General features: G+C 36.2%; 1 protein-coding gene across 1 annotated transcript; it reads left to right on the plus strand.

The window, feature by feature from the left end:
- The first annotated feature begins 209 nt into the window (after positions 1 to 209).
- On the plus strand, positions 210 to 11115 carry LOC117402259 (endothelin-1). The gene is made up of 5 exons (XM_034003229.3): positions 210 to 351; positions 1994 to 2162; positions 8164 to 8292; positions 8548 to 8664; positions 9220 to 11115. Exons 1-5 carry the CDS (start codon positions 291 to 293, stop codon positions 9251 to 9253), a joined length of 510 nt encoding a protein of 169 aa, XP_033859120.1. The 5' UTR covers positions 210 to 290; the 3' UTR covers positions 9254 to 11115.
- Positions 11116 to 16954: the final 5839 nt, after the last annotated feature.

Raw genomic sequence — 16954 nt, forward strand, 5'->3', positions numbered from 1 at the left:
TTTGTACATGGGTGTTTAGAAGCACAGAGGTATTCGGTTGGGGGAGGATGAGGATCTGTTGTGAGGGCCTGGATTATATAGTGGAGGGTGTGGTGCTGACTGAGGTATCAGAGGTACTAAGTCTATTCACAGTCTGAGTGACAAGACAGCAGCCTATAAAATGCAGTGAAGCCTCCCTGTGCCTCATTCACTTATGGTTGCAACTGGATATAACAGCTTCAGAAACCATCTATTTTCTAAACAAGGACAGTAACACCTGCCTGCTTAATCACCTCAGATTTTTTTTCATAATGGATCTCTCCATTGTTTATCTCTTGACAGCCACACTGGTTTTAGTGTTTGAAAAAGAAGGTAAATTATTATTATTATTATTATTATTATTATTATTATTATTATTATTATTATTATTATTATTATTATTATTATTATTGGATTCATGCTTGTAAATTATGAAATTTAAGCTATTATATTTGTCATGACTTGCATAAAATATCTTTTAGTATAGTTTTTTGCGACTCTGACAATGGAATAGTGTAAAGCAATTATTTTAATATAATAAACATAAATCTAAATACTCTGCTGGTTAAAAAAAAAAAAAAAAAAAAAAAAAGTTATTGTATTTATTAATTTTATTAATTCATCCAAAATGTTATGACAGTTCATAAAAGTGTTACTAAATGAGTTTTGTACGAAACAGTCCAAATGTTGCTACAGAAAGATGCATATTTCTTAACAGCCCAGGGAATTTAATGCTAAATTCAAGCATGCTCTTTAGAATTGTACTGCTTATATTGTTGGATGCTATCTCAGTTGTTACCTGGTCTCAGTGTGGAATCTTATTACAGTATTGTTGCAGTTATGCTGATGGTTACATTAGCAAAACAAAGCACAAAAAAACAAAACATTTATACAAATGTTAACTACCTATACACACAAGCTATATTCTTCTGTTGCTCAACTAGTGTATACCACAGTATAGTGACTGTATGAAACCTATTTTAAATAGTATTTTAAGTAGTTATGTAATGTGACCCAGAATCTTTCTGGGTCACATTACATAACTTTGGCATCTGAAATTGGTTAGAGATGTGAGAGATCTGTGTTGCACAACAACAAGTTAAAGACATTCTGAAGCATCAAGAAGAGTTTCACGCTGCAATCAGTATGAGGAATATCAAACATTTACAAATGACAACATGTTACTACCTTAGGTTAGTCACTTTATTGGTGTGAAAGTTAGCAAGTTACCCTCATCTGGAAATTTGTAGAATTTCTTTACAATGATATCAGTGGTATCGGATGACATTTTTTGATAATTAGATACAGAAAATATATAAATATTTGTATAATGAAGAAATTTAATTTAATTTATTTCATTTTTTTTATTTCTATAAGGAAAACTAATTATTAAAAATATGGCACTGAGACTCATAAAATGACAACTTTAGCAAACTAAAAGAAAACATTCTGTCCCAAAATGGGATAACTCAAGGATCTAACTGGTCAGATTTTTTATATATTCCAAATGGTCCAAAGAGATGTGCATAGTTAATACTTTTTATATTACTATGTAAAAGGTCTTCACTCTCTTCATCTGTGTCTACATTTAGTTAATAGAAAACAGGAAGCTTAATAGACGGGGAAGAAAAAATGTGTTCACAAAAACAATTTGTTGAGTTTATTTTGATTGTTAGGGGGCTGTACTTAATTCCGGTCATCCTTTTCTAACACTGATACCATCAAACTGGCAGGGTATAATTAAATCACAGTTATTGCTTTAAAAAATGTGTGCACTTTTTAATTTTTTTGGCTATAATAAAAAATATGAATATTGAAACATATGTCTCAGCACCACATTACATATGAATTAAATCATACATCTTTTTTATAGTAACTCTAAGTTGGTTCACATTTTTTGATTTTTTTATTAGGCAGTAAAACGAGGTAGGCTTCAGCATGTTCTTGATAGTTTATAATGTATTTTGCTTTTCAGCTTCTTCTGTCTCCATCGGGGTTGCTTTGTCTGATCCCGAGGGGATCCCGTTGACTGGACTCACTCACAAAGCTCCTCTTCGGAAGAAACGCTGCTCTTGTGAAAACCTGAAGGACAAGGAATGTGTTTATTTCTGCCACATTGGCATTGTATGGGTCAATACTCCAGGGTAAGGGTGAAGTATGCTTGTTTCTTATTGAAGCTCCTATATACGCTTTTGTAGATGTACTGTGTAGAAGTGTAATAGGTAAAGGCTGAGCATGCACTGGTGACCTCACTCTCCTTACAAAAGAGTCATGCTCCTTTGCATCAGCAGTTATAAAGCTTGTTAACTCATCTCACCTGCAGGGTTCATAACAGAAGTGTGTCACATGCAGGCACTACTTTGTTACTGTACATAAGCTAAATGTAGGTTTTACACTACAGTATATTATCCCACATGTATGAAGTGTAAAAACAGTAGGGGTAGAGTAAATGTTATCTTACTGACCAATTATTGGATTGTATTATTATTTACCACATGATTTTATATAGCTCTAGAGAGGTACTGAAAAATACAGCACTGTTTTAGAAGTTTAAAAAAAAACCTATACTTTAATAATGTCACATAGGTCATCCCCTGTTTAACTGTATTAGACCAAACAAATTCCGAGTGTAATTACATACTGACAGTGAGTGAAACTGGGCTGGAGTTAGGGTGACCACACGTCCCTAATTGGGCGGGACAGTCCCGAAATGTAAAGACCAAGTCTCGGTCCCAGGCTTAAGGCCTCCGAGACGGCATTTGTCCCGAATTCCTAGACACAGTGCAATCTTACAGTTTAGCGCCACAGTCAAACCATAGCATATACTTTATGTTTATAGCACCTCATAGCACTGCCTTACACTCACTCGGTCGCTCGCTAGTTGAAACAATAAAAAAATATATGTATCTTGATTCAGCAGAGTCAGTTTGTGTTTACAATGCAGTTTTCAAGTGAGCTTGGTTCTTTTATATAGTTAAAGGCATATTGAAAGATGGCAGCTATTGTATTACTCTGGTTTTTAATATAGCATGTTTTAGATTCTTACATATTGCTGTGGAAGAAAGCACTGGAGGAGCACTTCACTAATTTAATTAATTCATGTATTGAATGTCTACAGTAGGAGAATAATGCAGTTTACGAATTTCTGCATGGTTCTTCTACTGACGGCATTAAACAAATTAATTTAAGAAAAGCCTACTGTTTTTGTGTTTTGTACAGTTCGGCTTGGATTTGGCTGTCTGACTAAATTTCTGTCAGAGCTTCAGTTTCTTCCACTGTCCAGATTTCCACAGTTAAAATAGTATCTAATAACACATTAATAGTTTAAAAACTAAACACGGGTGAATTTATTGCAGATCATAACAACTCATTATTTTCTTTTATATTGTCATCGAGTCAATACATCTTAAATGTACAAAAAGCCAGATTTAAAAAATATAGATCAGCTATAAACATTTAAACATATGGTATACACATAATCACAATGATTAAACAAATAATACATATAATTGTTTATTTTATTTTTGAATGGCGCCAACAAAACCTAATACATTACTGTGCTAACTTGTAGAGCACGCTGATGCAGTTTTGTACTTAATACATTTCTTTTAGAAAATACAATTGGAAAACTGGGACGATTAACAATTTTACTATTTCTGACAGGAACAACACATCAAGGCTGAAACTGTGACAATCCTTGTTTTCATGGGATGTCTGGTAAGCCTAATGCAGTTCCCCCAAGACATTTTTTTGTTTTTTGTTTACTTGTTTCCTCAAAATATGAACTCAACTATGCACAAAGTGTTTACTTGAGTCAGGTTATCTTGTATAGTTTATTTCCCATGTGCAGAAGGACCGAGTCCAGTTGTTGTTCACATTGGCGTTTAGTAAGCGAACCAGACTGGCAAACGGACAAACGGACCGAGACCACCTCTTTAAGTGGACTCGGTACGGTTTGTTTCCCAAGCAGACTTTGTTGTTCACACTTTTTCTTTTTAATCTTTATTTTTTTATATAGCGCCTTTCATAGTGGACCACCATCACAAAGCGCTTTACAAGATACGAGACTAGGGTGTGTGAACTATGCATCAGCTGCAGAGTCACTTACAGCAATGTCTCACCCGAAAGACAGAGCACAAGGAGGTTAAGTGACTTGCTTAGGGTCACACAGTGAGTCAGTGGCTGAGCTGGAATTTGAAATGGGGACCTCCTGGTTACAAGCCTGTTTCTTTAACCACTGGACCACACAGCCTCCTACTTCACACCAAATGCACCGAACTGCACAGAGTGCAGACCAAACCCTCTACGGACCCAGTGTGAACACAGACTTAACCCTTTAAGGACCGGGATCGTGTTAACACGATCATACTGAAGTGGGCTTCTCGGACCGCGATCGTGTAAACACGATAAAATAGCACTTTGTTTTGATGACTTACAGGGCCACCGTACTTTGCAGTACAGACTGACTGACATTCACTTCCTGATAGTTTTTTTCACAGCCTGCTTTACGGAAACTTGTTTTAATACTGTATATCAGGGGTGCCCAATCCTGGTCCTGGAGGGCCGATGCCCTCCTGGTTTTTGTTCTAACTGTACACTAAATTGCTTAATTGGACCAATTAAGCTTCTAATAAGTGCTTGATTGGTCCAATTAAGTAATTTAGGGGACAGTTGGAACAAAAGCTAGGAGGACACCGGCCCTCCAGGACCAGGATTGGGCACCCCTGCTGTATATATACAGTCGCCACCACTTAAAACGGGCGCGTTTGTGTTAACGTGATTCACCTGCAGTAAGCGATGGACGGTATAAACACCCACACAATAACCTGACCTTCAAAATGTCCTCCAATCACCAGAGCTGTAACCGAAACAAACAACAAATATTTATTAATAAAAAAGATGCATTAAAACCTATGAATGTTATAAAAAGTAAGTGCAAAAAAGTCATGCAAGTGCAGCAATGTACAGAACAGGTAGGCTACATTATTGCATCGAGTTTCAGTTTCGGTTGTATTTTCGTCAGCACTCTCCTCCTCAACTACAGAAACCCCAGCTTTTTTGAAGCAACGTTGCATTGTTTGCTGACTGACAGAGTTCCAAGCATGCTTTAGCAAACGCAGAGCATCTAACAGAGACATTTTATTTACACTGAATTTTCGTCCTGCGGCGCATCGCTTTTCTCTTTCCAGCCATGCTTGCTGTTACAGTCAGTGATGTTTTTCAAACTGAAAACCTGACACTGTTTGATATTTAAATCTATGTGAATGACAAACGGAAAACGCTGTTTATCCAATATAAACGGCTGGATACTGTGTGTGTTATGTGTGTGTATATATAAAGTATATATATATATATATATATATATATATATGTGTGTGTGTCTTTTCACAACATGCTATAGTGGGGAGCCATAGTTACGAGACCGTGCTATTTGTGTTCCACCTTATAATGAGTATAAAAGGGCTAATGTAATGGCATTATGGAGCAAATGGGAGCCATGACCCTACCGTGTTAAAACCGATTCCACACTATAACGGGGCACGTTATAACGGCTGAAGACTATTATGTCAATGCAATCACTCAGGTGAAACAATGACTTGTGATTTGCCCAAACATCAATATATTTCAAAGAAACTTTCAGGAAGTATTGTAAGGTCCCTCGGGTCATAGAATAATGTGTTTTTATGCATGTACCTCTAAGCAGAATACATAATAAAAAATAAACGTAAAAATAAAAAAAAAGAATTATTGTTTTGAAAAAAGAAAAAAAAAAGTTTGGGTGGTTTCTGAAGTACTTTATAATGTTCCCCAGAGTGTTCTGAAAAAAAAAAAGACACAATTTTCAAGACACTAGTGTAAAAAATAGAGTAGCAAATTGTATAGGAAGAGAGTCAAATACAGCCAAAAAACACCTGGTCCTGGGGGAGCATCACACTGAAAAATATTTGGTCCTGAAAGACACCTTAATTTGCTTTGGCCTTAATTATATCAACTTAAACATAAATTAGATCACATAAATTACTTGGATACTCCTCATTCTGATTTAGGATCACTAATGCAATGTTCTGAGTCAGGTAAAAATGGCATACTGTATGTAAATTATTAAAATCTAAACTTTGTAATGTATAGTGTGGTGGTAAAATAAAAATAATGTAACTGTACTTGATTCTCAATACAACTGTATTTAGACTGTAAACATCTTTTATCTGGCATTTTGTATCAAACACCTAAAAAATAATGGAAATAATTGACTTTTTTATATTTCTATTTTATTTTCAGAAGACTAATCCCCTAGTAGGCTTGTGTCAAGCTGCTACAACCTGTCCACTTTTTGTTTAGCTTGGTACTATGTTTTTGCAGGCTAGCATCATTTATTTTATTTCCAATTTTCAGTCCTTTTCATCCTCTTTGACAACACGGTTGTTAATTAAAAAAAAAAAAAAAACTTCCTTATTAATTTGTACTTCTAGCAGTATCTGTAAGCTCGCTCTTCTAATATAATGTTATCTTTTCGTTGCTGTTTCAGCACATGCCATTACTAATTCTGCTAATTTCAATAATTAGGCTCATTATGTTTATTTTTTTTTTTAATGTGTTGCATGTGTTTTAACATATTTAATAATTGTTTAGTTAAATATGAATGACAACTTATTAAATAACTTTTTATTAATCTATGTAACACAACACTGTGCTTATGGTGTATGCATGGGAATATACAGTATCAAATTACATATACAGCATAAATTAGATACATAATGGGGTGTTATGTCACTTAAACCCAGAATTGGGGTAACTCGCAACTTAAGTAACATGTTACTGTAATAATATTACTTTTGTCAATAACAAGATATAACACGTTAGATTTGTAATGAGTAATAATATCACAGTTACTTTTCATAAAAAACAGGTTCTTCTTCTAACCTTTTCTCTGTTGAACATCTACATCAGTGGTCTGTTCTTTTAACTCCAACGTGCCAGTCTGCTCTAATGTCGATGCCTCCACCACTGATGACATGATCTCTTCTGGGATGTCTCATGACAATAGTAAGCTATGTGGCAATCAAGTCAGTCTTGACTGACAGCACAAAACAAACGGACCCGACCCGGAACCGACAGTTATTTACCCGACCCAACCTGAAGTAAAACAACTTATTAGACCTGGACCCGACCCGAATCCAAAGAACGAGTGATACACGTTTCCTTTCCCAGCACTACTACAGTGTTATAGCAGCAGCAGTGTCATCTGGAAGCCTGTCACAGTGTGAACTACAGGTAGCGTTTATTCCATTATGAACCAATATAGAGGTCTGTAACATTAATTCATTAAATAAATAAAATGTTTTTGTGTAAAACGTTTTTTTTTTTTTTAAATACACAATGACATGAAGTACAATCTTGTAAATGTGTGATTTTATTACAAACAACAAAAGTGCAAATAGAATTGAGAGGTAATATTTGGGTTTTGTAAAACACGTAAGAACAGGCTACTAAAATGTACTATTTAAGAAAACAACTATATACAATCCACAATATCAGGGCAATATCAGAGGTCTCGGGTCCTCGGGTCCGGGTCAGGTCTCGGGTCCTCGGGTCCGGGTCAGGTCTCAGGTCCTCGGGTCCGGGTCAGGTCTCGGGTCCGGGTCAGGTCTCGGGTCCTCGGGTCCGGGTCAGGTCTTGGGTCCTCTGGTCCGGGTCAGGTCTCAGGTCCTTGGGTCCGGGTAGACCCGTGCAGACCTCTGCATTACAGTACTTATTACTCTAGCCTGGATTAAATCCAAATTATGTTGGCATGAAGTAGCTACAGCAGTGCCATAGACTTTGATTTAATTCAGACCTGTGTACCTTTTAGCTCATGGTCAAAGTTTCAACTGTTATACAGTAAAGTGACTTTATTATTATTATTATTTATTTCCTTAGCAGACGCTGTTATCCAGGGCGACTTACAATTGTTACAAGATATCACATTATTTTTACATACAATTACCCATTTATACAGTTGTGTTTTAACTGGAGCAATCTAGGTAAAGTACCTTGCTCATGAGTACAGCAGCACTGTCCCCCACCTGGGATTGAACCAATGACCCTCTGGTCAAGAGTTCAGTGCTATACTAACCTTAGGTTCTTATTTATTTTTATTTTTTTCAGACAGGTTGTTCCATATGGTGTGGGAAATTCACCAATACGTCTTAAAAGAGATGCAGCAAGATGTCTTTGTGATGACAACAATGATACAGCATGTCTGAATTTTTGTGTGATGCCCAGTCTGGTGCAAGAGTAAGTGTTCATATTAAAATATACTAAATACCCCAATAATTTATCATATAAATACACTGGAATTAAATTGCTGGTTTCATCACTCTGCTTTGCCATGTTCATAGAAAACCTGTGAGTGAAAACTCATGACCACATTTCTGGCTCTAGGGCCTGAAGAGATACATACAATACATTGTAAATAAATCAAAAGAGTCAATTTACATAAGAAAATGATTGTAATATATTCAAATGTAATTGTATCTGTTATTCTTATAGGCAAAACACCTCCAAAGACTCTGGACAGAATAAGAACAAAACATTCCAAAGCGATACATCACATAATAAAAGCGAAGAACACAACCCCAAATACAGGCATGTACTTGAAAAACTCAGGTATGCCACTTTCATGTGATTCTTTTTATACTGCTGTTTTGATTCAAATCGAACTATTAAAATTAGAATATTGGATATGCACAAATATTCTAATATTTATGTTTATACATTATCAACATTACTTTTTAAATCTATGTTTGCAAATTGACCTTTTTAGAATTTTCAGATGTAACCATTTCTTGAATTTTGTCCACTATACTGTACAATCATTTAAGTTGACCACACAGTGTTTTTTATTTATTTATTTATTTATTTATTTTTGTGTGTATCAACACTCTTGATCAGGTTTGCTGTTTTACTTTAAGTATGCAGTATATGGGTTATTTACCGCAACATGTTATATCATGTTATTACAGAGACAGACCATGTGTTCTTCTCTTTACAATGGTAAATGTAAATGTGCCACATACGAGTTTACTAAGAATCTCAACCAAAGTTTACTCTAGAGGGTTTGTGATTCACTCAAGTTTAAGTCAGGTGCCACTAGGAGCTGGCTTTGGAATAGATCTCTGATTATTTGATTTTGTTATGTTTTAATTTTATCTTTTTTTTCAGCCATATTCCAAAAGTCAGTTCCCAGAAAATGTAATTTAAGAAGACAGAAAAAAGTAAAAAATAAGCATAGCCCTGAAAACTTGTCTGAAAAGACAATATGCTAAATGTGATGTTTACATAAGAAGGAACATAAAAGGAGGGGATACAAAATCGTGTTATTCATGGCAATCTTGAACTGCTGGAGGAAGTGTCTGTTGCATCGCCCCATAGGGCATAGGACAATGACATTGCACATAACTGCTGGCTATGAAGCATTCTTCTGAAGAGTGTGCTGAAAGAAATGACAGTGGAAGTGTGTATAGTGATAGCACTACACTTTTTAATGTTTTAATCTGGTCTTAAACCAGCTTACTAACACATCTAAATCTTGTTATCAATACAAATTTGAAAATGCTTTTGTTCTGGTTGGTTCAAGATGCATGTCTTTACTGTATTGGTATCTAATTGATGCAGTCGCTACCTGTAACAAGATATAGGAGATAATATGCATTTGCTGTTTATGCTTTCATATAGTTGTCACTTAAGAAAATGGCGGTTTATTAAATGGCACAAGTTAACATTAAGTACATAGACATACAGGTATGTTCTTTTTGTGTCCTAAAAAGTGAATTGGATACCCACAAGAAAAGAAACTCAAACTGAATTGAACAATTATCCTAAAACTGAGGTTGGTTCATTCCAATTAATAAATGATAGTTATAGTATTTGGGGCATTGTAATGACCCAACCACATCTTGAACTATCTGTTGCATGTGCAACAAATACTGTAAATATTCCAAAAACGGCATAGTTGGCATCACATAGAAAAAAAAGCCTTAATATACATAGCAGTGTTTTTGTAAAATACATACATATGTTAAATGTGTATTTTATTAACAAAAAAATCACACTTCCACTTGGTAAATTCTAAGTAGGGGTCTACCTAAATCGCGATTTCGTGGAAACCGTGAAATTGAGGGGTCACAGTGAAATTCACCTCTTTTAGGTGCAAATGCATACCGAACAAGCACGGAGAGGGGAAAAAAAAAGAAACCTTGTTTTAAATGAACTACTGCACAGTGCAAGCGACGCAAATTACAAAGCTTCCGTAGATAGCCCTTTTTTATTCCTTCGCCGTCCCATGTGCATTGCGCTTAAGGAAAAAAAAACATTTACAAAAAAATTGTCCAAAGCGGTTAACGTTCTTGTTTACTATTCAAATGACAACAAAGTTTTAATCAGCCTATCAGTGCGTCTGTACTGTTTTTCTGTGACCTGTACTGTGCAGTAGGGGGTGTGACAAAGTCAGTGCTGCATTGTTTTGATTTAGGTTGATAAAATCTAGTTTTCAGCATTGGAGGTAAAATAGTAGAGATGGACGACAAAGCAAAAAAAGCAAAGTATATTTCGGTGATTGATCGTGTCAAGATATTTCCCAAAGAAACTGTACATGCAGATGTAGGTGATTGTTTTGCATATCTTAATGCTTTGGAGAAAATACGATTGATTGCTACTTAGCTTCAGAATCACACATTAAACAAAAGGCTACTGCAGAGGCTGCTGAACAGAACATAAAATACAGTGCCTTGCGAAAGTATTCGGCCCCCTTGAACTTTGCGACCTTTTGCCACATTTCAGGCTTCAAACATAAAGATATGAAACTGTAATTTTTTGTGAAGAATCAACAACAAGTGGGACACAATCATGAAGTGGAACGAAATTTATTGGATATTTCAAACTTTTTTAACAAATAAAAAACTGAAAAATTCCGCGTGCAAAATTATTCAGCCCCCTTAAGTTAATACTTTGTAGCGCCACCTTTTGCTGCGATTACAGCTGTAAGTCGCTTGGGGTATGTCTCTATCAGTTTTGCACATCGAGAGACTGACATTTTTGCCCATTCCTCCTTGCAAAACAGCTCGAGCTCAGTGAGGTTGGATGGAGAGCATTTGTGAACAGCAGTTTTCAGTTCTTTCCACAGATTCTCGATTGGATTCAGGTCTGGACTTTGACTTGGCCATTCTAACACCTGGATATGTTTATTTGTGAACCATTCCATTGTAGATTTTGCTTTATGTTTTGGATCATTGTCTTGTTGGAAAACAAATCTCCGTCCCAGTCTCAGGTCTTTTGCAGACTCCATCAGGTTTTCTTCCAGAATGGTCCTGTATTTGGCTCCATCCATCTTCCCATCAATTTTAACCATCTTCCCTGTCCCTGCTGAAGAAAAGCAGGCCCAAACCATGATGCTGCCACCACCATGTTTGACAGTGGGGATGGTGTGTTCAGGGTGATGAGCTGTGTTGCTTTTACGCCAAACATAACGTTTTGCATTGTTGCCAAAAAGTTCGATTTTGGTTTCATCTGACCAGAGCACCTTCTTCCACATGTTTGGTGTGTCTCCCAGGTGGCTTGTGGCAAACTGTAAACAACACTTTTTATGGATATCTTTAAGAAATGGCTTTCTTCTTGCCACTCTTCCATAAAGGCCAGATTTGTGCAGTATACGACTGATTGTTGTCCTATGGACAGAGTCTCCCACCTCAGCTGTAGATCTCTGCAGTTCATCCAGAGTGATCATGGGCCTCTTGGCTGCATCTCTGATCAGTCTTCTCCTTGTATGAGCTGAAAGTTTAGAGGGACGGCCAGGTCTTGGTAGATTTGCAGTGGTCTGATACTCCTTCCATTTCAATATTATCGCTTGCACAGTGCTCCTTGGGATGTTTAAAGCTTGGGAAATCTTTTTGTATCCAAATCCGGCTTTAAACTTCTCCACAACAGTATCTCGGACCTGCCTGGTGTGTTCCTTGTTCTTCATGGTGCTCTCTGCGCTTTAAACAGACCTCTGAGACTATCACAGTGCAGGTGCATTTATACGGAGACTTGATTACACACAGGTGGATTCTATTTATCATCATTAGTCATTTAGGTCAACATTGGATCATTCAGAGATCCTCACTGAACTTCTGGAGAGAGTTTGCTGCACTGAAAGTAAAGGGGCTGAATAATTTTGCACGCCCAATTTTTCAGTTTTTTATTTGTTAAAAAAGTTTGAAATATCCAATAAATTTCGTTCCACTTCATGATTGTGTCCCACTTGTTGTTGATTCTTCACAAAAAATTACAGTTTCCTATCTTTATGTTTGAAGCCTGAAATGTGGCAAAAGGTCGCAAAGTTCAAGGGGGCCGAATACTTTCGCAAGGCACTGTAAATAGCTTTCAGAAACCAAACTGGAAAGTCAGCCCAGACAAAAAGTATTCCTGTCGGCAAGTTAAATCAGTACTAAAACGATCCAGCACAGCTACCTCGCTTCAACCTGCTGCTTATTTTTTCGCAGTTGGAATTTTAGACCCGAATAGTCAAGTTTTCTTTGTTTTGACTCGGTACTAATAAAATAAATTATTGGATGGGACAAATAACATGACAACGAACGTGCTGCATATATTGCCTTTATTAAAGTTCGCCAGATGTCCTTAGGTAAACGGGGTTTGGGGCTGTTTCTAATCGATTTCCACATCAGTATGTATAACCAATTCAGTGGATGCAGCACTTCTTTTTTGGAGGTTTCAAAATACCCTCTGTTCACTATCGCAGACGCACATGTGCTCTTAAAAGGAATGTTGAATCCTTATTGGCTGTAACCTTACTCCCCCACTGTGCTTTGATTGGCTGGGTGCATGATTCGCTATTTGATGTGCGTTAGCTCACGCAGGAGACCCGGCTTCTAAATCACGTTTTTCTGCACTATCGCAGCGGTTCGCTAACGTTGTATATTTTTGCATGAGCGATAGCGCCTGCGCACATATTTGCTACATAGGGCCCAATATGTGCATAATACAATCTATACCCCAAACCAAGAACAAACACTGAAATTAAACTAAACGAAACAAATCAGATTGACCTCCGTTTCAGGGCCCCTGAAGCACAGCAGTCAGAACATGCAGATAACTTTAAAAAGTAAAGGCAACACAAATTTCAGATATTTTTTGTGATTGCAAACACACTTGTTGCACCTTTACAATTTATTTTACAAAGCCCCCATGTGACTCCCCTTGGACATAAAATTGTACAGCCTTGCATAACTGGATGGTGTTAGCAAAAAAGGGAAAGGAGGTTGTATATCAATATATAAAAGATGTAACTTAATTGTAAGAGTGTCAGTGCATAAAATAACTCAGACAAATATGGAAGCCCTTTTACACAAATCCCCTCCAAGCTCTACCTGAATTTCTAAATGAAAAACTGGAAAGTTTACATCATTGTGAAAATGAAACATATACTGTACATCACGGAGCAGTCCAAAGCCTCACTTCTTTTCAGTGTTTTCATATGGTTCTTTATAAACATGCTTTAGCACCAAGAACAATACAACTGTACATCATTATATTTAGCCATTAAAAACTGTACATCTGTATATATATATATATATATATATATATTATTATGCTATATACAGTGTGCTGTTATTCTATGAAATATATTGTAATAGTATGTAAATGTATTTAATTATGTAAAAATAAACAGAAAAGACAAACGGTATTGTTTTGCTGGCTCGTAATTAGACCTCTGTCATTGTGGATAAACAAAGTTTTCAACTGACATTCATTTTATAATAAAAACACGTACTTATGAAAAAAAAAATGTTTGTATCTGATCTTCCTGCTTTTTTAGGTTTAACTTTTTTGTTTGTTTGTGTGTTTGTTTGTGTGTAGTACATTTTTGTGTTCTCATTACCCAGCTAATAATAGCATGAGTTATGCACCTGAGGTCACACAACCAAATAAAAAGGGTAATTGTATTTTATTTATGTTATTATGTTGATGCTTCTCAGATATTTTTGAAATATTGTAGGACAAATACATTTACTAGTATAGTTCCTACTAGTAGTATAGTCAATTTTGCACAATCATTTTGCTGTTGACCAATGTGTTTCCCACTTTAACCCTTTCATGCAAGGCCTCATATGGGGACGGATACAAAAACTCTCCTAGTCTTTATATGGGGACACGGAAGACACAATTGCATGATAGCTTCATTCGAGGATGCCATACTTCCCCATATAAAGCAATGGAAAAAACGACTTTTTTTTTTTTTAGCTATTTCTGTGCAAAGTTTCTTTTTTTTTAATTAATTTATGCTTTTGAAAATTTAGGCCTAGACATTTTTTTTTCTTGGTTTCCAGTTGATGACCTACCAAAATGAATTAGAATTTGTAAGTTCACTTTTTGAGTTATCCCACCCAAGATTTAACTTTAGTTCTGTATTGTAGGTGGGGCCCTGTTATTTGTAACACAGGAATTAAATGAGAAATGGAAATTAAAGTCTGGAAAACCAACAAGGAATAACAATAAAGAACATGTAGTAATGATGTTATGCTATTAACCTTCAAATATGCTGATATCCATAACCACACTGCTGCTTTCAGATTATCTTCCTATTACTTTTCAGACATTATAATGCAAACAGAAAATGAAAAATCTTTATCGACAGACCTGGATGCAAAATGTAGACTTTTAGGCAGGAGAAAGCTTAGTAGCAACTCATTTTTGAGGAAAGCTGGAGTATTTAAGCAAAACCATTTTTACACAGAAAAAAAAGTAAAAAGATCAGCCAAAAGTCTGAATATTCTCATCCTTGTTATTTATATTCAACCTGGTTGTGGGAGGACTATGGTTCTCAAGCTTTGAAAATTAAATTTACATTCAGATATAAACCCAGTAGTAAACTTATATGTGGATTAATATGTTAATACAAAAGTCTCAATACAAATGTACTGGTCTCATCAATTTTGAAAATCAGGTCTAAAGAAGGTCAAAACCTCTGTCTGCAATAGCCCTTATTAATATTTTGACAAAAAAGGAAACAAAAAGAAAATACCTCTAACAATATGTATCTTAAAAACACAGCATGCTACTGCATGCTTTACAAAAGTCACTGTACTAAATCTACAACAAATGGTAAAGAGGCCTAAAATATGGTCATTATAAAAATGTAATTTAAAACGGCTTGCTAAAAGATGGATTTTCTTTAGGCTTTTTGTAAACCAGAAGCAAGACTTTTCACAGCAGGATTTTATTAAAGTGCATATTGCATACTGCTTTATTGGAAACAGCAGAACCACCTTCTGGTCAAAAGTCCTTTAAAAGTTATCACTTTGTAAAAGCTGCCAGCAGCCTGTCACTGTGCCAGGTTTAAACCCACAGAATCCTAAAACTGATGTCTATTACACATTTTATTTAATCTCATGTTGTGAGATATTGTGTAAGGATGAAAAAAATAACAAGGACATTGCTCTTTTGATGGTGACATTCTGATGCATGGTTTGCATTTTTTGTTAATGCATGTTCTATTTCTTCCAGATGTGTGTGTTTCTTTGATTTATCAGGTATTTGTGGTGTTTATATACTGCTATGTTTTGTCAATAAGATAATCCTATCAATACAGTTAAACATACAGGGTCAATTGCAATGACCCTGTGGAGCTGCGTACTAAGTTGCCAACTGGCTAGCATGGTACTATTTCAGGATCATCCCCAGCTCCATACTAATTTAGTACCAATTGCAATGAAAAAAAGATGTGGAACAAAGTTGTGGAACAAAGCTCATTATATATTTAGAGTGTTACTTTTCCTTACACAAGATTATTTTAAAAATTATGGAATCGTCAATTAGTTTTTTATAATTTTCTCCCCAATTTGGAAAGCCCAATTATTATTTTTTATTTCAACCCAGCTCACCGTTGTCACACCCGTGGTGACTCGGGAGGGACAAAGACGAACACAAGCGTCCTCCGAAACACGTGCTGTCAGTCATCCGCTTCTTTTCACTCTGCAGGCCCGCCATGCAGCCACCCCAGAGCTACAGTGTCGGACCACGCATCTCCGGGCAACTTACAGGTCGGACCGCAGGCACCCGGCCAGTCTACAGGGGTCGCTGATGTGCAGTGAGCTGAGGTCATCCTGGCTGACCTAAGCCCTGCCCACCCGGGTGGCGCTCAGCCAATTGTGCGTCGCCCCCTGGGAACTCCCCTTAGACAAGATTTAAATCTTTTCTTTTTTTCAGAAACCTAACAACATCCCAATGAAAATATATATTTTTTCTTATGCTAATTATTTATGGAAATGTATTTATGCACGAAAGTAAATACTAAAGCTGAATTGCAAATTAATATTTTGCCATTTTCTTAAACCAAATTCACATGTATAATCTGATTTTCCTAAAACACTGCCAAAATTAATGAAGCTGCGTTAGAGGATAAACAAAACAGTTATTTGTCCTCGTTATTTAATTCAGACACAAAATAAATGCATTAGTTTATAGGAGCAAAGTTGTAAATCAAATAAGAAAATATGTATTTCAGGTATAGAAAGGCTTAACTTCTAAGTGATACTGAGGCAACCATGGCCAGTAGTCGTGTGCAAAATTATACAATGGAGAAAAAATGATATTTCATAAAGAATTTTATTGAAACTGTGGAGGATAGCCGAAAGGATCCCACAACAATTCTGCAGTGCAGAAATGCATGGAATACACTTGTGAACAGATTTAATGCTGCCTTCCTTGAGAGGTGGCCAGGTACAGCAGTTAATTTAAAAAACCTGTGGAAGAGACTGAAGTAGAGACACGCAATGCTGTTACAAAGCAATGCCAATAGCATTCGTCTGGAGAGCCTGCACAACATCTGCCCCAGATTTACAGCCCAATTAAAGTCAATGGTACCAAATCGGCTTGCAACAGTGGAAGGTGCTATTGATAG

Source organism: Acipenser ruthenus, chromosome 5 (assembly GCF_902713425.1).
Source record: "Acipenser ruthenus chromosome 5, fAciRut3.2 maternal haplotype, whole genome shotgun sequence".
Lineage (NCBI taxonomy): Eukaryota > Metazoa > Chordata > Actinopteri > Acipenseriformes > Acipenseridae > Acipenser > Acipenser ruthenus.